Source organism: Harpegnathos saltator, unplaced genomic scaffold, assembly GCF_003227715.2.
Source record: "Harpegnathos saltator strain DR-91 unplaced genomic scaffold, Hsal_v8.6 scaffold585, whole genome shotgun sequence".
Taxonomy (NCBI): Eukaryota; Metazoa; Arthropoda; class Insecta; order Hymenoptera; family Formicidae; genus Harpegnathos; species Harpegnathos saltator.
The window spans coordinates 278,855-303,827 of NW_020230410.1; the positions used below are offsets into that span (position 1 = coordinate 278,855).

The 24,973-nt window shown below is 52.1% G+C and overlaps 1 protein-coding gene across 3 annotated transcripts in view; it reads left to right on the forward strand.

Moving 5' to 3' along the window:
• Nucleotides 1-24,973, forward strand: part of LOC105183602 (uncharacterized) — a 147,653-nt gene that overhangs the window by 71,686 nt on the left and 50,994 nt on the right. For all 3 annotated transcript variants that reach the window (XM_011141859.3, XM_025304011.1, XM_025304013.1), the window contains exon 6: nucleotides 21,729-21,906. In XM_011141859.3, coding sequence (XP_011140161.1) covers nucleotides 21,729-21,906 — 178 coding nt within the window. The remainder of the gene's footprint in view (nucleotides 1-21,728; nucleotides 21,907-24,973) is intronic.

A 24,973-nucleotide genomic window follows, 5' to 3' on the forward strand; every position in this document is an offset into this window, starting at 1 on the left:
GGAGGAGGACGACGAGCATCGGATCTTTTCACGGTGCACCGACTTCAGGCAAAGCTTTTAGCTCGCCAGGCTGATTTACGAAATGGCAGAAGGCCCTTCCAGCGACTCGTCTCGCGCTTGGCCGGCGGCGTTGTTCCCGGCCGATGCACCGACGGTTCGCTCTCTCTCTCTCTTTCTCTTTTTATACCCCTCTCTCGCTCGTTTCCTCTCCCCGCGCGACTGCCTCGTTTTTCTCGGTTTCGCTCCGGTAAATAACGTCGGAGTAGGTTTGGGAGCGGTGAGAAAAATTAATGCCCGTCCAACGCGGGCCTAGCAGCGCTTGAATCTTCGCTAGATGGTTAGTAATGGTATTACCGCGAACACAGGCCGCGCCGCCTGTGTATGCAACCGCTTCCGCGCAGATTAAGATTCTTAATGCAGGTGCATCGAAGCCTGTGGGCGGACTGGCCGAAATTGTGGCTACACGGCTAATAGGCGACATCGTCGACACCGTCGTTCCGCTCTCGTCCTGCCGACGTCGCGCGTGAACGACAGTCCCGCGATAATAAAAGCGAGATAATACAGTTAACGGTGACGTTTCTCGCGCGTGAAAAGAGCGCTTCGACCGAAAATGAACGAGGAGTAATAATTAAATGAAATCCCAAAGGCAGGCGGGGGGCTCGCATCGCGGGATCGCGTCGATAAGGGAAAGAGAACGAGGGACGGGAGGAGAAGACAATAACGGTGTTACACGTAGGTATTAAAACACGATAATGTATTGTTCTCTTGGCGTGTAATTTACTTGCGGCGGCATTTCTTTATTGAAGTTTGGAAGCGTGTTTAATGAAATAATTACGATATCGATTTAATTATGTTATTATCCGATGCACGCTCGATCGAGCGTTATCACGGATCTAATGCCATTATTTAAATACGTTATACCGACCGCTGTTAATATGTTGCGCATACATATCGTGTATTCGTTATTCGGGCGTATGTATACATCCGTTGCGCGTTGTGGTTGCGCGTGAGTTCTTTCGCGTCTCGTGGTGAATATTTCTGACGTGTAACGCGATTCGCAGGCGGGTAATATCCGATCTTGCGCGTTTACTTTATCATCGTTTCGCAAAATAATCTCGACATTGATACCTTCTCGTGAAGTAATAAAACGAATGGCCAGATGTAGCTCGATTAAATCCGAAAGCTCGGGAGAAACCAACGAGAGAGAGAGAGAGAGAGAGAGAGAGAGAGAGAGAGAGAGAGAGAGAGAGAGAACAGAAAGAGAAAGAAAAAAAGAAGACTTATAGCGTACGTGACGCTCCACTGCAGAAATTGATCGCGGAACGATGCGCGCCCGGCCAATTTTTAAGATTCATATCCCGAGACGGTAAAGTAGCGATTTGGCATCCTCAGGACGTCGACAGGACGGTGGAGGGTTGAGCGGGGGAGGGAGGGAGGGGGGGAGCGGAAGGAAGGAACGCGCGCGGATCGGTGTGATTTGAGGCGAAAGGGGAGACACAAACGTTCGAGTCAGGACGGACAAAAAGGAGAGAAAGTAGAAGCAGGGGCGAGCAGCCGAAGACCGAGCCGACTGTGCGCGCAGTCATTCAGGACGATAGTGCCTCCTATTATCGAACTTTTAAAGCGTCTTTGAGCAATATTGTCTTCGCGGTGTAAGATGGAATGCCACCATTTCGCTCTCTGCCATCCCGCAGCTTCGTCGTCTCGATCTCGTCGTCGTCGGATGCGCGCTGCATCCGGCGTTTCTCCCTTCGTTCGGCCCCTCTCCCCTTGTCCGCCTCGTCGCGACAACACTCGCTGCAGGATCTAAATGGATGGAGTGATTTCGTAAAGCGACGTCGCGCCTTAACCCGATCGGCGAATTTCGCGAAACGAAGCTCGTGTGCTGCCGGTCCGCCGCGGCTCACTTACAACGAAGTTGGAATCGATCTTTCCCCGGTGACTTTGTCCGCCCCTCGCGGCAAACCGCCGGCTGTCGCGATTTTTGTAATCGACGGCACCCAAGTACCGCGACAGTGAAACATTAGATCAAATTTCTACAGAGGGTGGGAGAGAGGGTGGAAGGAAGAAAGCTCGGCTGAAATAGATTAAAACGTCAAACGTATCCGCGGCCGACGAAACCGTGGCAATAATTCTCTATCGGGCTGCGCTTTAATGAATTCTTCGAGTCGATTCTTTCTCCGCGGGAAGCACGAGCTCGACCGTGAGCTTCTCCCCGGCAAGTTTTCAAGTCGCGCCTTTCTTACACGTCGCCCGCCGGTTGTACATGCTCAGAAAAGATATTGGCAAACAGTACGCGAGAGTTTCGCTCCAATCTGGAAGATACAATATTACCCGAAACATGTCTCAAACGCGAGTTTATTCCCTGGGAATTGGACTACGCTCGTGAGGTATTCGCCCCGCGCTGGAGTTTTATCCGTTAACATATATACACGCTTCTGTGAGTGATTCGCACGAAAAATGTGCGTGCCCCGGCGGCGGAGGGCAGGCAGGAAACTTCCTCGCTGGTGGATTTAGCCTTCTCGAGATGAAACGGTCTATTTCGTTCGACCTTTGTATCTCCTCTTACGACTTGCCCGACTTTCGCGCGACTCCCTTTGTCGCGAGTGAGTCACGTCGTAAATGATCGTCGTTGCGTTTGTATTTACGCTCTCGGAAAAATCGCGCTACTCCTCCCCGCGCGTTCAAAAGCTCCCCGATAAGCTCCGTAAGTTACGACGCGCGAGCGCGCCTGCTTAATCAGTTAAAATAAATGGAACGTCGTTGTGTGTCGTCCACTCGCACGCCGCCGTCCGTGTGTATTCCGATACTTCATCTTATTTCGTTCCTCCTTCCTTCTTTTGTTTCTTTTTTCTTCTTCTTTTGTTCTTTTCGGAAAATCGTATCTCGATCGATGTAAGCGATCGCGGTTGAGCTGCTTCGTTTAACGGGCGACGCAGACGAGCCATTTAACGGGTGATAAACCCGTTGCGTCTTATTGAGATATACGCGTCGTTTTCCGAATGAAATGCTGATCTTATCGCGATCACGTGCGCTACAATGGAAACAAGAGTTAAATCGCTAAGGGGCGAGAAGCGTATTTTCGTTTCTCTCTTATTGGCCTGAGCGGGAGTTGTCCTCTTGGTTATCGAGGATTTATCTCCTGAATGTGTGCGAGCCATCGATTCCTCCTCCTTACCGTAGCGAGGTTAAATCGAGCATCCCTCGTGAGAGCTGTCACGCTACCCTTCTCCCCCGTTCCACGTGCGCGACTTTTATTTTATCCCAAGGCATTTTTCTCGCGCTCCGCGTCTAACGCGAGGTCGCGGACGAGAAACGGAGACACCGTTGTGTCTCGAGAGGGGCTATGGAGTCTACTCAGAAACTCAGACAGAGAGATTGAGTGAGTGAGTGAGTGAGACAGACAGAGAGAGAGAGAGAGAGAGAGAGAGAGAGATGTCTCTTTGTCTACGGCTTACGAAACTGCTTCGCGTCGCGCTCGTTCCGTTTGTTATCGGCGAGAATCATGCGTTGAATGCAAATACGGGCTTACAGCAAGTCGACGATACACGTCGGCGCTCGTTCTCGCCGATGATCGTCGAGAATTTACGGGCATTTCGCGTTTTAGATCCTCGAGAAGGCAATGCTGTGTGTTGGCGGGTACATCAAATCGTGATGGAGAGAAAGAGAGAGAGAGAGAGAGAGAGAGAGAGAGAGAGAGAGAGAGAGAGAGAAGTGGAGTGAGGAGAGAGGTTTCGGATAAATCTAACGTTTTCCAGACACAAAATCTGATGTTAGAAAACAGCGCGAGTTTTTCTCGAGTCGTGTGTGTGTGCGCAGATATTCTCTTCCCCTCGAATCAACGCGACTGACGCCCGCGATGCGTCGAAATCGAGGAAATGCGCTTCCTGCATTTTTCGCCTTTTCCTTTTTCGCGAGAAACAAGTGGCAGTTAAAGCGCGCGCTGCAGCGGTGGACGGGGCATTCGCGGAGTATTCTCAACAACTCGCGGGACGATACACGCCATAAAACAGTTGCTGAAATTACGACCCTTCGGGGGTTGATAATTCTGTCTGTCCGTGCACGTTGTTCCGACAGTGGATACTCCATTGCGGAGCTATATACACATCGCCCTTAACTGGGCAAGAGTGCAAGAGCGCCCCTTAAATTTATGTTCCTATTGGGAATGATCGTTTCTTTTATATCGTTACGTTTGCAGCGCGCGCATTCGCGCGCGATTCCGAACGGGGCATTGACAGTCTCCGGCGCGTAAGTGCCACTCGCCTTATCTCTCTTGGTCCGCTCGTTCGCCTCGACAGTTACGAAAAGCAGCTTTAAGCACCCTCGGAGCGCGAGCGCGAACGGGCAAGCATGCGTGCGCGTCCGCGTGAGCTTAGCCGAAGTTACTCGCGAAATTACCGTCGCGGCGCAGACAGTCGCAGCGCGGCGAATTATTCGTCCTTGATGCCTCGGGATTTCAACGATTGAGAACGCGAGAATGTGAAAATTGATACACACACGTTGAAGGGATGGTGTTTTAACGTGTTTTAAATATAAATTTGTTTACGCTATACATAATTATATAACATGAACGCTTTTTTCACATGTTACGTACGAATTAATAAAACGAACGTCCTTTAATAAATTATTTTATGACGTAACACATTTCGCCTTCCGATAAGGCCGGAGACAGCGGGCCGAGACAGCGCGCAACAACGCGCGGTCTCTATTTTAGTGTTGTGCGTATAATCAGATAACGTGATATTCCAATAACATAAAGTAATAAAGTTATACAGTTTACACATCTGACTGATGTGCAACGAATAATTTACTGAAATATTTCGCTCGTATGAGCGTTGTAACTGTGGAACTTTGCAGTTCGCGGGATGCCGCATTCTTCGATCGCCCCCGTAAGTAGTAATGACCAAGTTCGGTCGGACATAGGTCGGACATCGGTCCGACGCGGTTTGCCCATTACTGCCGGCCGCGTGAGTTTCAAAGGCGAAAACTACCGACGTTTGACACGCAACGAGGAAGACCGCGGAAGTTTGTGTCACACAGGGGGAATAATAAACAATTTGTATTGCATAATTTCAGCGGCTTAGTTTATCGGGGTAATACGCGCCACAATGAAACGGCAACCGCGAGCTGCTGCAGCGTTTTCCGGCCTTATCGAGAGGCAAAGTGTGCGTTGCGTAACATTGTAAAATAATTTATTAAAGAACACTCGCTTTACTAATTTCATTCGCGTTCAATATAGATTGGTTGCAATTAATATTATTAATACGTCGATATCGATAAAGGGGATTCGTCGTGATTTTGTTCGAAGCTTTAGCGCCAAGTTTAATTAGTTACGGCGGCATAACGGTAACGCGCGCGCGCGCGCGCGCGCTGTAGCATTTGGTCGAAACAGCAATCGCGAATTCGAAATTTGGATTAATATTTACGCGAAATATACGCGTATTTATTATAATTTCGTTATTATTTTGATTACGGGGGGGAAACGTGACTCGTATAGGTGTTTATCTTTTTTTCGCCGTTCCTGTTTGCGATGTATTTGAAATAATTTAAATCTGCAGAATTAACAAGAGTCCGATGTAATGCGGCGAGCGCAAGGGAAGCCACGGCGCGCGAAATAACAATATAATACGGAATTACGAGTGCTAATAATTTTATCGATGCGTTCGTTCGCGCGTTTCCTTGCGGAAACAAAGCAAACGTTAGATTGTCAAACACTCGCGCCGAAACAGGGCGCAATTCAAAGACGGATACGGCGGATAACACGTCAGCGGCATGTAAGGAATTGTGCGTTTCGGCACGATAAACCAAGTTCAATTCAGTCGCGGTAGCTCCCTCTCTCCTCTTTCCCCCCCCTCTCTCTCTCTCTCTCTCTCTCTCTCTCTCTCTCGGCGCGCTGATGTACTCGACTTCGGTGCGAAGGCAGATGCATTTTCGCCGTGCCGATGTCGGTATGCTCGGCCGAGCCTCGAGAATAGAGCCCCGGAATTTAGATTAACGATCGTGCGTGACTTCAAAATTACCGCTGATCCGCGCTATTCCCGGCTCCTCTATTTTTCTATCCGCCCCGCGCCTGCATTTTCCGCCTTCGCCCTCGTCGTACCCCGTTCCGTTTCGCGCTCCCGTCGAGTCGGGTTGGTTACGCGCGTCCGTTATTCGCCTTACTGCGAAAATTAGAGCCGCCGTTAACGAACGGGCAGAGCGGGAAAAATGTTGGCAGCCGAGAGAGAGAGAGAGAGAGAGAGAGCACGGTGGAAATTTGTTAAAGGCCTGTATAATTCACACGATAAACACGAATACACAGCGCCACTGTGGCGGCGCGGTATTCGTGCACCGCCCGCCGTAATTACCTTTTACATCCTTTACACCGCATGACGCGTATAAATACACGAGCGGGAGGCGGCTTGTACGAGATCATTTCGCGAACTCGATAGACTGCTTTTCCAGGAATGATTTTCACGACCGGCGCGCGCTCCCGTCAGACCCCTTCGTGTTATCATTTCGCGAGATAAAGTCGCCGCGTACTGCGTGTACTGCGAGAGGGTACACAAAGGCCGACGGCTCTTTTCGCAGGAGTGAGAATATCCCCCGTCGATAGCCCTTCTTCTTCTTTTTTTTTTTCTTTACCCTTCGTGCCTCTCTCCATTTTCATTTTCTCTCTTTTCGCGCGAGAACATGTGTCGACGACGACGACGACGACGGCGACGGCTTCGACGGCATCGACAACGGCGTCGACAACGGCGGCGGCGCGCGCCGACGCGCGGAGATGAAATGCATAAAGAGAAGCCGCGAGCCTCATCTACAATTCCGCCGGGTCATATCGACAGGTACGATGCCGGGGTGTTTTCTGTTAGCTCCTTTGGCTTGTAAACTAACATTGTGTTAGTCCCGCGCGTATATCTCGAAGCGGCGTCCTAGGCGAGGCCGCCTCTGTGTTGGCAGATAGCTTGCGAGCTGTCGCCCCCGTCGTTCCCGGCAGAGACGGAGGAAAAGGACGAGCAGGAGAGGAGAGGAAGAAGGAGGAGGCGCGGAGGATGAGGATGAGAAGGTGGAGCAGGAGGAGCCGGAGCGAATGTGGTGGCGTGCATAAAAAAGAAACGGAGGCGACAAAAGCCGAGGAGAAATAGCTGTAGGGCCTCGGCTCCCTTCGCGCGCGCAGCGTGGCCTAGATCTCTCGCGATACGGCGGCAGCGCGTCTCTGTTCGAGAGAAAAAAGTTGCGTAACCTCATTCGCTCGCTCTCGTCGCGGCGCCGTTGGGCCGGCATCGCGCTCGCGCGTCGTCCTTTGCCGTGGTTAGCGTAAACCGGAAAACCGCAGGATCATTATCGGTCATCCTTTTTAATTATCAGCCATAGTCATCGGGACGTTTTAATTAGCGACGGAGTCTACCGCCTTTCTCCCTCCCTTTCCCTTCTTCTCTCTTTCACTCTCTCTCTCTCTCTCTCTCTCTCTCTCTCTCTCTCTCTCCCCTTCTTCTCTCTGTCTATTCTCGCATCAAGTTTTAACGAGCAACAGCGACGCTTTACCCCGCAGTTTCCGCTCCCTTCCGGCGTAAGTGTTCTATTCACGTTTGCTTGACTCTTAGATCGACGCGCTCGCTTTTGTTCGACATCCGCTTTGTCACAATGATGGATGCACCTCGAGCTTGCGGAGCGAGTGCTACTTGTTAGATCGCGGCGCGTCAGGCCGGCCTATGAAGCGCCGCGGAGTTACACGCTGATCGATAATGTCTTATTTCCGTATGCCGCTCTGATGACTTCCGGTGTGCCGGAAGTTACGAAGTATCGCATAACCCCCCGCCTCTTTCTCGGGGCTATTGGCGCATTGTTGCGCCGGCGTAACTGGATATACACGCGGAAACAAACAATCGCGGGTGGCGTGGGTGGGGATTTTGCGCAAATGCTGCGTGATGCGGCCTGCATCCGCTGCGGCGGAATCTGACGTCGGATTTATCGGCGAGTTTATAGACGAATAGTTGGCGCGTAATTTTGTGTGTACGTCGGAGGCATTAGCAATTTTAATCGGCCGCGGGTACGGAGCTTGTACGTACGTGCGTGCGTGCGTGTGTATGTGTGTGGGGAGAGGAGGGGTTTTCTGGCTGTGCAACGTGTCGATTCTATACGCGAGTCTGTGCGAGATGTATTTTCTCAGGCGTATCGCGAAACACGCAGCTCCCCCTCATTTCGCATGCGTACGCGAGCTTTGGGATACGCTTCAAGTTGTTCTCTAATCTCTTGCGAACATCTCTCTCTCCCTCTCCACTCTCTCTCTCTCTCTCTCTCTCTCTCGTTACGATTTCTTGCGCTTCGGGAGCGAACGGCGACTCGCCTCTGGGGGTGCTTACGGGCTAACGCAATCACGCCCGAGCAAAGTTGTGCGGGCACATAAATCGAGCATTTTATCGCTCTGTCGGACGCAAGAAGCCGCCAATCGCGCAAGTCGGTCGACGAAATAATAATAAGAAGTACGGATACGCGTTATCAGCAGGCTCGAAGGCGGATATGCTTCTTCCTTCCTCGGGCTTATCGCGCCGTGCGTCGCGTCTCTCGCGGTTTTGTACGGTCTGTCTAAAATCTTCATGAGATTCCGCATGCTTCGCGTTTCGCGTGAGCCTGTGCGCGTAGCATCGACGCAGCAGCTGCTAATCTCGCATATACGCACCGCCGAGTCTCGAGCGATAGGTTTTTGCCGCGTCGAAGAAGAGCAATGAGCCGAGCCGAGTCGCGTCGCGTCTAGTCGAGTCGAGTCGAGTCGAGTCGCGCCGCAGCGCTTCGTCGAGTACGCGAATTAGGCAAATTTATACGAAAACCATAAATCCTTAATTATTTTCTAGCCGCGCGGCGTTCCGTGTAAGCGTGCACGGGGGTATTTGCGATTCAAATCGCAAGCTTCGCCATTAAATCGCTCTCCTCCGCGAACAAGTCCGCCTCTCTCTCTCTCTCTCTCTCTCTCTCTCTCTCTCTCTCTCTCTCTCTCTCTCTCTCTCTCTCTCCTTCTCTCCCCTCCCGTCTTCCTCCCATTCTGTCTCGCTCTAGCCTTCTCGTCGCCAATATTTACCCTCGTCTTTCGTGAGTTGGCCCACGGTTGTCGAGTCGAACGGAGGCTTACAAGCCTCGCCGAAGATCACCCCTCGAGTTATACTTAAGTGTCATCCTTCGGCCCGCTATCGGCAAATAGGTGGTTTTACGAAACTTGTTTCACCAAGTCCCGGGCTAAATTCCTCTCTGCTCCACTCTCTCCCCTTTCTCTTCTCCCCTTTTTTCTTCTCTTCCGGCATTCGTGCGCTCGCCGTGGGTTGCTCGTGGTGAGAAAGAGACGCACGCTTAAGAGAAGGAATAAGGCGGAATTTCTCATCTCCAATATGGCCTACGTAGTCGCGCGATAGCCCTGACGTGCACGTTCGAGCTCTACGACTTTCCTCTTTATTGCATATTTGCTATTGACGTTGCGGTAAACGCAACTCTTGCGCCCCGGGGAGCGATACTTTCCGCGCCGATACACACACACACACACACACAGTCATTTTCACGAGCAGTCGTCCTTCCCGACAACGCACCACGTCCACGCCACACACTTCTTTTCTTCTTTGCCCTCCCTCCGTCCTTTTCCTCCCTTTGTCTCCTCTTTTTGATTCGATCGGAAGATTTCTGTCTATGAAGCGACGACGTTATTAACAGATTGCAGCGGAGTGATTTTCAGCAGATTCGATTACAGACCCCAGCCCCTCCCCCCCCCCCCCGCCGTCCTTTCAGGCGCGTTGTAGGGCGCGCTCGCGCGTGAAATAGTTACGACGCTATAGACACGACGCTTCTTTACGCGGTAAATTTGCTCACGGTACGGTAAAAGCCGCTGGCGCGACGTCCCTCCTCCCTCGCCCAGCGATTCATCATCCCTTCATCATCGTCGCGTCGTCTCCTCGAAAAATAACGTTATGCTTTCCGTTTTCGCCGGCGCTCGCGGCCTCACGCGACTGCATTATGCCCCGTCAACCGGCCGGGGTGATAGTTTCTTTCGCGTATAGACGACACACCAGCCGACGTAAGCCGTTTCAATGTAAGGCCGTTTTATCACTGAAAGTCCATTATCGCGAACTCATCCCTCCCGACGGTTCTTCCGCGGCGCTTGGTATGTACGAGGCAGAAACTATGCATTACTAGCATAATTTTAAATTTATATCCCGAGCGGGGCGGCGGCGTAAAGCTGCTTCACTTTCGGCGATACGGTCGGGGAAGAAAAACCCAAGGGAGAAGTAGAGCTCCGCCGATGGCGCCGGGAAGGACCCTGAGCGGAGACTGCGGACGCGACAAAGTGTCATCAACGTTGACTCCCGCCACTTATCGTAAGTCTGCGCCCGCGGGGCGAGATAGTTTCGTGGGATTCCGCTGTATGAGGTAGCGTTCCATTTCCGCGAGAGCCATTCGGAATCACGGCGAATCGCCGGATCAAGTTTTAATGAGGCGTCCTCCAATCACCGCATTACCTCTCGCGTTTGGTCCCGTCGGAGCTCGCGCAAATTGCGCGCGAGCGTACGAAAAGTTGCTGATTCTTGCGGCGTGCGCGCGCTATACTGCTCGGGAAAAATGTCCCTTGGCTGTCGGCTCGCGTAAATCCCAACGAACGTTTGTATCCGGAATAAAAACGGACGCGATATCTCTCTCTCTCTCTCTCTCTCTTTCTCGTGAGAAATTGGACAGGCATCGCGACGTGCCTTCTCGCCTTTTTTTGCGAAGCGCGGTGACGTTATCGATCTTGGCGTATCGCAGCGAATTAATAAATGTAAGTTGCGTGTTCCCTCGTGTCGGATTGGACACGAATTGCCCAAACGCCCAACGCCGGCGATCTGTGTTGCCATGTGAACGTTTAACTTCACCGCCCCCTCCGCGGACGACGCGCGAGAGATATATATTATTTCATCTGTTTGCGAATTCATCTTCGTTACGTAGCAAATTAATAGACGTACTTAATCGGCCAACCTGAAAGAGCGGCATGCGCGCGTGCGCGTATTAATCAACAAGAGTCGGAAAATGTCCGCCGTCGGTTCGTTAATCACTCGCGTACCGCCGGGATGATCGATGACGAGCGATTAAATGCAATGCGCTAATTGCGTTTTCACATTTCGTTCGAAGCGTGTCGATCAGCCTCGCGCGAGTGCGTTGTCGACGCGATAACGAGTCCGACGCGATCTCAGACTTGAACTCAAAGCTCGAATGCCTCGAGTGGTTCAGGTCGTGAACATCGATACAGCGTTACGACCTGGCGAGCAGTCATGAACTCGCGAGGTACCGTGCGCGCGCGATTACGCAGTCATGAACTTCTTCACTGTGATAACATTCTCGACATTGTCGGGATGACATTCCGAGACTCGCATTGGCGAGTGTCTCTTGCGCTCCTTTCGGTCGCGAATCAAGACCCACCATTAAGAGGTCCATCGTGTCCGTGACGTCGCTGATGAATTATGGAGTAGTTTGTATTTTTACGCGCGTGTGCGCGTAATATTGAGTCAGGGGGCGCGTCTATATTGAATTCAATACTCATGACCGGTCAAAGTTTCATTCGCAAGCGTAAATGGTATTCCGCTTCAGCGCACTTGGCTTATTTCCCAATAATCCCCTCGCGCTCGCGCACATCGCATTTTACGCCCTCATTTACTGCAGCTTCGCGGTCGCTTCAAATACAGTGGATTATTCGTCGCCCAATCAGCAATCGATATGCCTCTCTCCCGTATGAATAACATTTAGCCATCTTCTGTGTAATTTGTGTCTAATTAAATGCGGAGGAAGAGCGCGCGCGCGCGAGAGAGAGAGAGAGAGAGAGAGAGTGGAAGAGGGAGGAGAGGAGGGAGGGAGGGTGAATGAGAAGGGTGTGAGAAGCAAACAGATACTGCCTCAATGATCACACACTGTTGCAGGATCATCACTCGTATTCAAATCCGACATGTTTACGCATTCAAGATTCCTCGTGTTGTATTTCATAACGTGTTTTATTCCCTTAGCTTCCATTGCCGATATTATTTCGCTCTTTTTTCCCCGCCGATCGGAGGTACGTGTTTTTAATTGAAATTTATTTATTGAGTGAAGGAATTAATTTGAAGCCTGAATTATTAATAAGGACCGTATCGTACTCACATTTATTCATGCTCATGTTACATTCCATTACGTAATTGCAGAAAATCTTAAAAGCTTTTTCTCTCTCTCCCTCTCTCTCTCTCTCTCTCGACGAGGCGGTGTGCCGAGGTGAATAATGCGTACACACCGTTAATTTCGCGATGATCCAAATTGGTACTAATTCGCGCGGCCGCAATTACATCCCGCGACTCTTGACACACGAACAGCTCGCCTGGGTAAATCACTTAACGCCTAAGGCGTTGACCCAAGTATATGACGGATTGCGCTGCGGCTTAGGTCAAGCATGCGGCATTGTTGCGCGCCTACAATGGTACAATAAACAATGCCTCAGTGCCGCCTGCAATCGAGTTAAGCGTGCAGTTTTGCGTTATCATCTCGTACGTGCGATTCGTCGCTTTCGTGTAACTCCGGGATCTCGAGTACGATTGCGCGAGGAGCTGTATGTACATTTCTGCAAGATACTTTTTGCCTTCTGCTCGCTCGCTCGCTCGTTCGTTCGTTCGTTCGTTCGTTCGTTCGTTCGTTCGTTCGTTCGTTCGTTCGTTCGTTCGTTCGGTCGTCGTTCATTCGTGCGTACGTTTTTGTCATTCATTCGCGTCATCCCCTGTGTTTTGCTTACGAATGATATACACACGTTACGCAGTTTGTTACGCGATGCATACGTGATTCAGCGTCGTATTATGCGCCAACATGGGGGACAACGTGGAGTTTCATAATATTTTTTACAAGGAATTCTCTTTTTCCTCGCTGCGCCGTTATTTCCGCGCGGAATCTTACGTAATGTCCCGAAAAGGACGGCTACCACGCCATTGCGCTTTAAATAAGGAGACAGTCTCCCTCCCTCCTCCCTTCCCCCGAATGTGACTCAATTGGGTCGTTTGTGACAGCGTTGAAATTATCAGAGCGTCGTGGATCGCGCGAGAAGAGGGGAGAGAGAGAGAGAGAGAGAGAGAGAGAGAGAGAGAGAGAGAGAATATCACGAGCGTCGTATTTTTGTAGATCACATTGATAGAACTTTTAAGCGGTACACCGGATCAATAATGCACAGCGGTCGCAGTCGTATACGAAGACGAAAAGTGAAATTCGCGTATTATAGAGACACGAACGCGCGCGAGCGATGGTCCCGTTTAAGCTTCAATTTCCTCTTATCGGATAAAGAAAGCGGCGGCTTCGCTCGATGGGTGGTGATGCGGCCGTCGTCTTGATCTTTGGGTCGGTTAAATTCTCGGGGACTTTTTTTGTTCGCTAAAACATCGACGAACCGTATCTAGATAACGGTAAGCTTCAGAAGCGATCGATAAAGTCATCTCCTTCCCTCGCTCCGCTTCTCTCAGACTCGGAATAGGAATTTATACGTTCTCCCATAAAACGCAACCTACCTACCTATCTTCTTACCTCTCTGCCTTTCTTCCCTTCCCTTTCCTTCTCTTCCCTTCCCTTCCCTTTCCTTCTCTTCTTTTCTTCTCTCCTCTCTTCTCGTCTCGTCCGCGGCTTGTTCCTCGGTTTCATTCTTTTTCTGCTGTATGCTTTTCTTCCGCCTCTCGAGTCCTGCCTCCCTCCCTGCGTTTGCCTGCGCGCTTAAAGTGCGTCTCTCCGCGTTTAGGGAGACGTCCGCTGGAGAGTTCATCTCAGCGAGCAACGGCCGTCGGGATTGTCGCAAGTGATACGGAAGTAACGCGATATGTACGATCGTTTTCGTAGCTGCCACTACGTGCAGCAACATACTTGGATCAGAAATAGACGCGCCGAGTGTTACAGAGACGAGGTTACGCGAGCGTAAAAATGCGACGCGCTCGACATTGGCCGAGAAGCGTTCGGTGGGAAAGTACCCGTAAATACACGGCCGGTAGCCATGATACGCACAGAGAGAGAGAGAGAGAGAGAGAGAGAGAGAGAGAGAGAGAGAGAGAGAGAGAGGGAGGAGTGAGCGTGAAGGAAGGACAGAGAGTAAAAAATCAGTTGCCAGCTTCGACGAGGGCAACACACCCGTGTTGGGTGAGACTGTCGCCTGTCGCCTGTCGCCTGCCGGCGCGGATCGACAGTTTGCAGTTAAGCGTAATTACGGCCGAGCCGCGAAATCCCCGCGGCCCGGCGAATAATATTACGCCCAAGTAAAGCTCGTCCCTTCGATCGCGCGGCCGAATTCCCCCGAAACGGGCCGCCGCGCGCCGTCTGTCCGCACTCGCGCGAATTTTCGACGACCGAGACGTCGTCCGTTTCGGAACGACGGCGAAAGGATCGATTGTACTTTGTGGTCACGGCGAAACGCATCGATTCGCAATATCCGTTAATGTTTAGCGCGGGGCCGGACGGGCAAGGGACATAGCGGGTTGCGCGAAGCGTGAAATCGAGATAATGACTTGCAAACCAATCAGTTAACTGGACCGAGTCAGAGTAGACTAATGAGGATGCATCCCGATGGCGCGTACGCATTTAATAGCGCGTAAAACGGCTTGAAAGCAAATGAAAATTCAAATGGCGCGAGCGCGGCCGTCTGACTTATTCGCGATCGTTTCCACTGGCCGGCCGTATGCGTGGCCGTACATGGTCACTTCTCTTCACGGGCTCTCTCTCTCTCTCTCTCTTTCTCTCTCTCTCTCTGCCCCCTCTCCCTCTCTCTACCTACCTCTTCCTCTTCCTCCTCTCGTTGATTTCTCCCGTGAAATTGCCGTAAGGCAAAAGATACAGCGATCGCCGAAAAATCTCGACGCGCGCGTTTTCCCCGTACCTATCGACATTCGAATTTGAGATTGCCGGCGATGAATGAGCAAGAAAGGAGTTACGATTTGTATTAAAGTTTCACATCGGAACTATTGCGGAACGGAGGAGTGGCAAGGGCAAAGTGAGAGGGACGGGAGGTGAAGAACAACAGAAAGGAAGGAAACTTGCCCCACACCAGAGTTTTATAGTTTTAAACGCTCGGGATGAGGGAGGGGAAAAATGCTCGCGAATAGAAAGAGATTGTATAACTGACGGCTTCAGCTGCGATTTAGCGCGTGCAGAACGCAAGCGCGAGAGATGCAACTTTGGCCGGCGAGCGTATTCGAGTGCCTTTTTAAAAGTCGAATATCAGCAGAGATAAAGAAATACGAACGGATTATATTTGTTTGCGCCGCGCACAAAGTTGGAGCCTTATGAAAGGTGGAGGGGCAGATAGTTCGCCCCTGCGCGAACATTTCTTGTGCGAGAACGTAATTATATTCGGTCTGCTTTTTCTTTGATCCTGCGCGAATCCCGTAGCCGTGTAGCCTTCTTCCCTCCGCGTGCGACTGCACGGATATCGCAACGCATCGCCGCGGCCATCTGTAATAACCGAAGCGTAAAATTCTCCAATGAAAATCGCCGGTCGACTTGCTTGATATAGCGGTAACGGCCGGGGCATAGTTAAGATTATCAGTTTGATTAACGACGCTATTAAAACGCGCGGATCACGCGCGTACGCGATTTATACGATGACGACGTGGAGCGAATTGCCAAATGAATCGCGTGTACGAGCATAGATTCGCGCGAGCTGTCGGGAGGATAAAAGCGCACGTGCAGGCGCGAGCGCGCGCAAACGAGCGAATGTGAGCGCGATAAGCGTATTAGCTCTATCGGAAAAAAGCTGTCTCGGATAACATTAGCGATAAATCTAACTCCGGCTGGCGGCCGTCGAGGGCCGTCGCCGGGGATATCCGAAAGATTTGAGACGTTATTGTTCGGCCGAGCGTAACGAGTCTCGGATTTGAATTCATTGTTTCAACGAGCCGGTTACAGCGGCTTTTCACGGGCGATATATTATCTGTTATTATTGCAGCTCCACTCGAAGCCACAATGGCCGGCTTTGCGCGCACTGATCTCCATATTTTAATTAAAAGCCCTCGACGTTAGGTACGCACGTCTCGCCGTGCAGAAGTCAATTCGCAATATCACCACTCCCTCACACAGCGCGGCTCGCGCGTATGTATTGGTGCCCTCCCCCCCCCCCCCCCGCCGCAAAGATAACTTTGGCCATGCCGTTTCCCATCGATCGCGGAAACGCACTTTGCGCACCTTGCGCACCTTGCGCCGCGGCTTGAGTCCCGCGGCGTATTCTTCAACGAATCAGCTCGCTCGGGATAAATTTCCTTTCCGCGGCTTTGATCGGACACGACAGGCCGCCAAGCACGCCACTAATTTGTGTTGACTTTTCACGCGCCGCCGCATTTTTGCAGAAGTCGTGTGTCCCCTCCCCCCTCCCCTCCCCCCGTTGCTGCCTGTCGATGAGTCGCGGTTTGCGCGCCGAACGTTGATGAACACGGTGTTGCGATTGGCAATTGATATTACTCCACGTGCGATCACACACGAACTAAAAAAGTGCGGATCCACCGCGGTGGATCGCCGATTCGTTTGCCGATGCGGTGTACGTCTGCGAGACTCGCGCGTCTCTCTTTACCGCGCGCGCACGGAGGGCATTAACTCTGCCAATGTAGTCACGTTTATCCTTGCCTCGCGGCTAAAGAGAACAATTTGTCTGTCCATTATCGCGCGATGCGACGCACAAAGGCGCGCGCTTGACTCGGGCTCGGCGGCAGCGGCGGCGGCGGCGGCGGCGGCGTTGGACGCGGAACACGCGACGCGGAACGCGAGCGACGAGTGTACGTTGGCAAAGAGACAAGTGAATGGGGAGGAAACGGAAGAAAAAGGTAGCCGGGTAGCTATGGTACGGTAGATGATCGCCGCTAGCTGGCTAGGAAGAAAGAGAGAGAGAGAGAGAGAGAGAGAGAAGCTAGTCGCATAGTTGCGGGAGACGGCGGCGGGCGCCGGCAGACGCAGGGGGGACAACAACAACGAGAAGGTGGAGAGGATTACTTTCGGGCGTTGCGGTCGGTTCGCCGCCGCCGCCGCTACTATCGTTCATGAACGGCCGAGAGGCAGGGAGAGAATGGGAGAAGGAGAGAGAGTGAAGGAGACCGAGGGAGAATAACGGTGGTTTATCCCCGTTGTAAAATGCGGCAGGAATGTTTCCCTCTATGCGAAAATAGTGGCTCGTAAGACTACCATGGGTGGTGGCTGGTGAGGGGGCGGCGACGGGACATGTGTGTGTGTGTGTGTGTGTGTGTGTGTGTTGCTCGAGGTCGGAAAGTATAACGCGCGATGCGCAGCGCGGCGACATATGCCGCGTGTACGGGCGTCGCTCCACTCATACATCAACAACGTGATTCCCATGCATATTGCTCACGATCTCGCTGCTTGCGCGGGAGTCCGGAGATGCATATGCATACAGGCGTGACCCCGGGTTGCGCGTACATATGCGCGCGACCCCCGTGTCTTCCCCCGGGGGACACGTGTGTAGATCGTCGGGATGCGCGCGCGCGCGTTCCCGCCGCGAGCCTAAATTCATGTTCGAGGTCGCGCGACGTCACACCGCCTGTCATTCAGTTCGCTGACGGCGGAGAAAGAGAGAGAGAGAGAGAGAGAGAGGGAGAGAGAGAGAGAGGACTTCCTACGTGAGTATTTTTCGGATGCGCCGCGAGACCGATGAGTGACGTGTGCGCGCCGCGTGACACATGCACGCGCGCGTTTTGCGTTATAATTATCTATCATTTAAATATGCGATTAAATCTCTCGGCCTGCGATCTGACTGACAAAGTGGCGAAGGCGTCTCGCGTTGGACGATTTGTCAGAATAATTGTCACATTCGTTGCGTTCAGCGGAGATCTCTCTCAGCGCTCAGTGAGCGATTAGAGAGACTATTCGGTCCTTACTGTTAGATCTTTACATTCAGATCAATAATATTGACGAGAATTCTTCTCAACGGTTGCTTAACCGTTGAGTGTCGTGAACTCACCCGTTCTCTCCGGGGCTGCTTCCCCCTTTCCCTCTCTGTTCCCTCTTGCTCTGACTTGATGTAGAACTGAAACATTGTGGATCCCCGGCGATTTTTCAAAGTTGCCGAGGAAATTGTCCTGGAAGAGATCCCAATTAATTGTCCCGTTAATTGAATCTTTATCAATAATCCGCGCTTTATCGAAGCTCCACCGCCGGTGATTTTCCGCTCGGTTCGCGCGGAAGGTGCTTGCACTCGCGCGGACGTCGCCGTCCGCTCGAGCGGCGGCGTCTTAAATCGCCATAGCGGCTCGTTCATTTCCGATAGGCTATTCGACACGCGGCATGAGGGATGTACTCGACGACTGCACAACGGACCAAGGACGCACGCGCGTGTAGCGTTCGTAGCGGGAGAGAGGGTAGAAGTTAGACAAGTAAACTTCAGATTGGTTGCTCGCTGCGGTCTCCCTGCAGGAATTCTTGATACATCTCCAGTTTCCCGTCGAACTAGCTCACGCTCCGCAACTCCGGCTTGCTTTTGCCCGCGCAACGAATCCCTTCGCTTCCCTCCTCCCTTCTTGCTCTTTTTCCTTTCCCTCTTTGATTTCTTCGGCCGCGAACGCGTCTACGCTAACCCGCTCGTAGTAATTTTGCCGGGCGTGTCCCGTACGACTCACAATAACGACCACGTACCAACGATGGGTCTCGTGTTCAAAGTACCTGCTTGTAATTGCACGCGACCGGTTTGCGGGCGCACAAGAGGCGCGCCCCCGGGATACGACAATACAGAGGGAGGACATCCCGCCGAAATGCTCGCGAAACGTAGCGTTAATCTCATTGCCGCGCAATCGCGCACCGATCGCGCGCACAAAGCGCTGCGAGTCTTTGATTTCGAGTTATGCGCTATGAGAGCGACCGACTATCTGGCGCGTCATCGCATTGATTTCGGGGATTTTACCGAGCGGCCCAACGCGCGAGAATCACCGCGACTTTATTTCCAGTTACGCTTGTTCCGCGACAGCGAATCAGGTTATCCGAAATCTCCCCTTTCCCCCCTCCCTCTCTCTCTCTCTCTCTCTCCGTCCGTGCCGTTCTATCAATCCGCGACTCTGCGTTAGAGCGTGATGGAACAGGCGGCGTAATTATATCGCTGGAAGCGGAGCGTCGCGTAGCCGCGGGCGAATGCACGGCGATGTTTCCCATTTGTCGGGACGTACGTTTATTTTTTACGGGCAAGTTTCGCAGCACGTGTGTTAACGTTCGCGGTTGCGAGTCACGGGCAATTAGTACGTAGTTTAAGTTACAAATCGAAAGTTGGGCGCGGGAGCGGGCGTATTGTCTGCCCGCGGAGAGATTGATGACGTTATTCGCTGCGCAGCATGCGCGCGCGCACACGACGACGAGCGATATAGCGTGTCGTCTCAAAGCCGCCATTGAATTCGTAAATAAAAGAATTCGCGTCATATCCGCGCGTCCGTCCCACTGTCCGAATACATTCCTCCCTTTGATTCAAGCTAAATTTCTTTCCTTCTGTCTCTTTGACGTGACCCGTCGACGGGAATGTACGCGGGTTAAAAGCGTCGAGACGGAAAGAGTTCGCCACAAATATCCGCTTTTTGCTTCGCGTAAGAAGCGCGGGCCAGGTGAAGACGGAGGGCCAAAAGGACGAAGAGAGAAAAAGAGGAGAGCCAGAGAGAGAGAGAGAGAGAGAGAGAGAGAGAGATGGGGGGGGTCGCATGTGGCGACATCGCGAGTCACGCGAAAGAAAGCAACTCTCAAAGGATGCACGCTGCAAGCCAGCCTCAAAGGATATATCCGGTGTACACCGGCCGCAAGGGAGACCGCCCCGCGCTGGTAACTCGATAAATAGAGAAGCAAAAGTGAATAAAAATCGGGCCGAGTTGGCTGAGCGCGCGCTCATGTCTCCGTCGGCCGAAAAAATCCCGGCCAAACGTCGCCCTTGGTCGTTTCGGGCTGCTTTGACTGTTGGGGTGGACGCCGAGGGCTGAGGGAGGGGCACGGGGGGAGAGAGCGTGGCTGTGTTTCCCTGCTCCGGGCGGACGTAGCGGACGAGCTTCGCTTCACGGTGGAAAAAGGTAGGAAAGTGGTTGGTAATGACGACGGACACAATGACGGATAGTTAACGCGTAGATGCGTCGTCGCTCGCTCGCTCGCTCGCCCGCCCGGCCGGCCGACCGGTGCTATATAACAATGCGCGCGTGTTGTCCGAGTGGCACAGATTGAATAGGAGCGACAAGGTTCGTGCGGAACGCTGAATCGTGCACGAGAAAGGAAGTGACAGTCAGACTGACGCGCGCGCGCGCGGGGCCAGTCAGTGGCCTTCATTTGGGTGCAAATGGAGTTTTTTTCTCAAATGGACGTTTCAAAAGTTTGTCGCTGTTAGGTATTGTTTGAACGCCAGTTTCAGCAGAACGCGAGAGCGGGAGAGCGACGCGCGGAGAGTCCTGCCGCCAAGGCTTTGATTAGCTGGCGCCACGAGGCCAAAAGGCTTCTCCCCAATTGTTCGTCTCGTATTTATAGTTGGTTCGCTCGTTCTCCTCGCGGCAATTGTCTCACCCCGTTATTTCTGCCTTTTCTCTGTATTTTTTTCATCGCTCTTGTTTCCCGTTTTGTGTTCTCTCTCTCTCTCTCTCTCTTTCATCCGCTCCTCCAGCATCTCCTCCTCCTCCTGCTGCCGTTGCATTCGCTCTTTCTTTCTTCCTCATTCTCCTCCGGTATTGGCACAGTATCGCTCGGCGAAAAGCGTAATAAGAAAGAACGGCCGTCTCTCCCATTCCCCGGCCGCGATCCCACCGGGAGTCACTCCCTCCCCCCCTCCCCCCCCCGTGTTTTGCATCCAGCTGTGGACGGATGCTGTCTCGGGCCGGCCGGGACTCCGTTGTGCGCTTGATGGTAGATAAGTCACATCGCCGGCTGCTTGCCGAAGCGCTTATCTCCGTGGCGCCGCACTTGAGACGCGGCGGACGCGATTAATCGTGCACTTATCGCGTCCGTATCGCGCGCTGTTAATCTACATGAGAAGCGCGTCTGCGAGCGAGCGGGAACATCTCGCGAATGGACTCGGCAGGTCAGACACGACGCCGACAAAGATTCGTGACGACACTATTATTCTCCCTTCGCCTTTCACTCGCGTGTCCGCCCGAGACGAGCAGAGTACGCGCGTACGTGCGTGTACACGTCGGTTACGCTAGAAGGGTCCGTAAACGAAGTAAATTTCCGTGGTGTGCGAGTCGGCCGCGCGCGCGCGCGCGCGCGGATACGTCATTGCGCGATCGAAAAACGAGGTACGGGGCCACTAAAAGGAAAGGCAACGTTTCCCCGTTGCTTTACGACAGTAATTAAGCGCGACCGGGAACCGCAACTAATGCTCCCCTCTGTTCGATCCCGAAGCCTCATTTGCTCGCACGTTCAATGACGCCGCGCCACTTTGATCTCGAGTCTAACGCTCGCTCAATCCATTATCGGCGGGGCGTTTATTTCGTCGTCTGATTCGCCGGAATCCGCGTTCGCTCGTCGACGCGTGAGAGGGACACGCATTTTTCTCCAATCGTCGCTTCGTTACTCGATGACGCGACGACACACGGGGTATCGCAATCTTTACCTCGCGTGCAGACGACACCTCGCCGCCGCTTGTCGCTTGATGAGAATCCAACGCGCGCTCGAGTCGCTCGGCTGATTTTTCTTTCCTCATCGAACGGATTCTTCAGCTTCTGAAGCTGAAGCATCCACAGGTGCGAGGCGCGCGCTCTGCGTGCAAAAGAGGCGGACCGCTGCGAATTAATTAATTTCCATTGCAGTGCCGAAGGTGGAAATAGTCGATGAGCATGGCGCCACGGCCGGTGACAAGTTCTACAAAGCAGGCAGCACAATAGAGCTGAAGTGTGTAGTCAGCAATATACCGCAGCCTACCGGCTACGTAACGTGGCGGCACGGCACCCGTACGCTGAATTACGACACGACTCGCGGTGGCATCAGGTGAGAGTTTGCACAATAGACGCGCGCGCGCGCGCGCGATATTTCCGCCGATGGATCTTAAGCGTCGCGATAATTGACGATACGCGATAGTTATTGACGCGCGGAGGAGCCCTCGAAGAAAGAGGAGCTCCGCCAGCGTGTCGTTCTCGCGCGCGCGGTTATGCACTGCCTACCTCGTTGTATGTACACTCGCCTTGTTAGGGTAATGCATACTTAATGAGGTAATACCGCTTATTTGGCTTATCGTATTATGCGAAACAACAAGCGCGCCGTCGCGCGAGACGCGCGACTCACGGTGGCGGCGCGCTATGTTATAGCTAATTATTAGTTCGCGGGAGGTTACACGCGAGCGACATGTCGGTGGCGGGACGTGACGGGACGACTGTCGATTGACGATGAATCAGCGAGTCGTCTCGTCGTTGCTTATCGCGTATCCACGGAACTCTCTCATGTCTACTCTCGGAACGAAATTCCGCTCTCTCTCGGCAAGCGGAGTGACAGAGAGATCGGCCGACTTTCTCGCTCACATCGAGAGAATTTTGCCGCGCTGAATCAGATCGCGAGAGTATTTTCACTTGAGATCTCGAGGAACGAATGTGTACAGTCGCCCTCCATGTCGCCGGGTACGAACTCGCCCTCTAATCGATTGAAACATTCATTCGCATTAAGATTAAGAGTCCACCGTACACGTCTGAGTTAAACATTCATTCCTGTGATCCTGAGAGACGGCAGTATTTTCATTACCGCTCGGAGTGAGCGCCCGCTCTCTGTTGAAGTGAGAGGTTTTGCTCTGAAACATCTTTAGAGCGGCCTCTCGACTCCTCCGAGTCTCCTCCGATTGCGCTCGCGGAAGGTGGGACGCGATTGCTTTATTCATAACGAGTGAATCTCTGGATCGTCGATTGAATATTTTCGCGCGAAATCGAACAGCGAATCTGATGTATACCCCGCGGTCTTATAGCTCGAGTTAAATATTCACTCTCGTGATTCCGAGCAGACGGTACTTCCGTCGTCGTTCCGAGTAAATTTTCCCTCATTCCCCGTGAGACTTTGGTCCGAGAAATTTACCGGATACGATACGGGTAAGTGGGTCACCGTTTAATATAAAATTTTTATATGCTCCACTGTTCGCGTGGTCCAGCCGGTCCAGACCTGTCTTTGCGCATCTTGGGGCACATTTAGTCGGGGGATTCTGCGACTAAACCTTCAATGAACTCCCGCGCAGTCCACCTATACATACGTATATACGCACACATGTATATACACGCGCACACACACACACACACGTACTGCATTTCTGTCGTTGTTGCGAGGGAAATGAAACGAGCGGGTTATTTTTCCGCGCCAGTTACAGACCCGTCTTCTCCCCTCCCCCCTCCCCCCTCCCTCTTGTCTCGTGTGCCGCTGAAATCAATCGCCGTCGTCGTCGTCGTCGACGTCGTCGTCGTCGTCGTCGTCATCGAACGTGATAGCACGCTGCGCTCAGTCGCGGTTAACTAACATTCTAGTAATCCAGTCGGCGAGTGTATTCGATAGTTTATGCAGGCCGCATAGGAATTCTAATTGCCTCGATAAAGAACGGAACGTCCGGTGAATTTTGAAACGCTTTCATTAAAGTTCTCGGCCGCCGGGACCGGCTGGCAGTCTGTGGCGGCTCCTGTGCAGCGTGTGTGACCTAATTGGTTATAGATATGACGGAATTCATGAATTTCAAGCGGCGCTTTGGCCGCCAACGCTTGATACTGTCGGTTTCGTAGAGCGATTTTTCAATCAGCGGCCCATCGATAAATCAATTTCGAATTTTTCTCAGACATAGCGTACATGCCACCACCCCTTGGCATCCCATCCGCACCCCCCCGCTACGAAAGGGCTACACGCCGTTATGGGCGGCACGTTCCAAAGATTGCAAATAGCCACCGATCGCGATTTACCTTCGGCTCGGCGGATCGCAGTTTAGCGGCTGACAGTTTTCATGAGGTTCCGAGTAACCGGTCCGCCGCACAGTGGTCCAATTTGCGAAAAAAAAAAATAAAAAAATGCGTACGAAAGTTTTTTGCCGCCTTTACAAACTTAACACTTTGCCGACCGAGTGGGGAAATCTCTGCACTTTGAAGTTTGAAGGTTTAATTATGTTCTTTATTTTTAATTTCATGTGTTATATAAACTGTGCGTATATAGCGTATATAGTACATTGCCATCAAATATATAATTTCGGTTAAAATCAGTTTTATGTGTTCTTTGTGTCCTTGAAGATTAGTCTGCGTAATTTGAAAAAAGTGCGGAGTGGAAAGCGTTCAGAGTTAGCTATGGCGCGCGCGGTTGGCGAGGTATTAAGATATTTTAAAATACATGTAGGAAAAAATTGACAGAATGTTTCTATTGTTTAATTAAATTTAATAACTGATCCAAATAAGATTAAGATTAAAAATCCGATCTTCTGTTTATGATCTTCTGTTTTATGCAAGCTGTTTCGTAACGGTTCTAGAAATTTGTTTGTTAGCAAAGGTGTCTAGTTTATAAGTAATTGCTAGAAATGTTTTAATTTTATCGTTCATTTTTTTTGATTTTTGTCCCTCTAATTATTCATTTTGAACCACCTGTGCGCCGACGCTGTCGGCCAACGATTCCGTGAAATTCTCGATATCGAACGGTGAGGTTGAAAGAAAGGCCGCGGTGTGCGCACACGCGAGCTCTCCGACTCGGGCAACTGTTGACAATTTAATCGCTCTGGAAAATACTCGATTATCGTGGCCTGACGTATGATGAACGAGCCCGCCGCCGCCACGGCCGCGCCGGCATCGTCGCTGCCGCCAAACCGCTGCCAAACGCAGGCGCGGCGCACTTTGAATAAAACACACGGAACTTTCGAACCGGGTCGGCGGATTAAAGGCCGGTTAACGCGAGTTAGCCGCGCTTGCAAATTCGGGGACGATTAACGCGGGGACGAGTCCGAATTTACTCGAGCGGCGATTTTATCCTGATCGACGGCTGAAGTGTGGGAAGAGAGGCGAGGGGGAAGAGAGGGAGAGAGCGCGCGACGAGATGACAAAACGAAGAAAACCGTGCG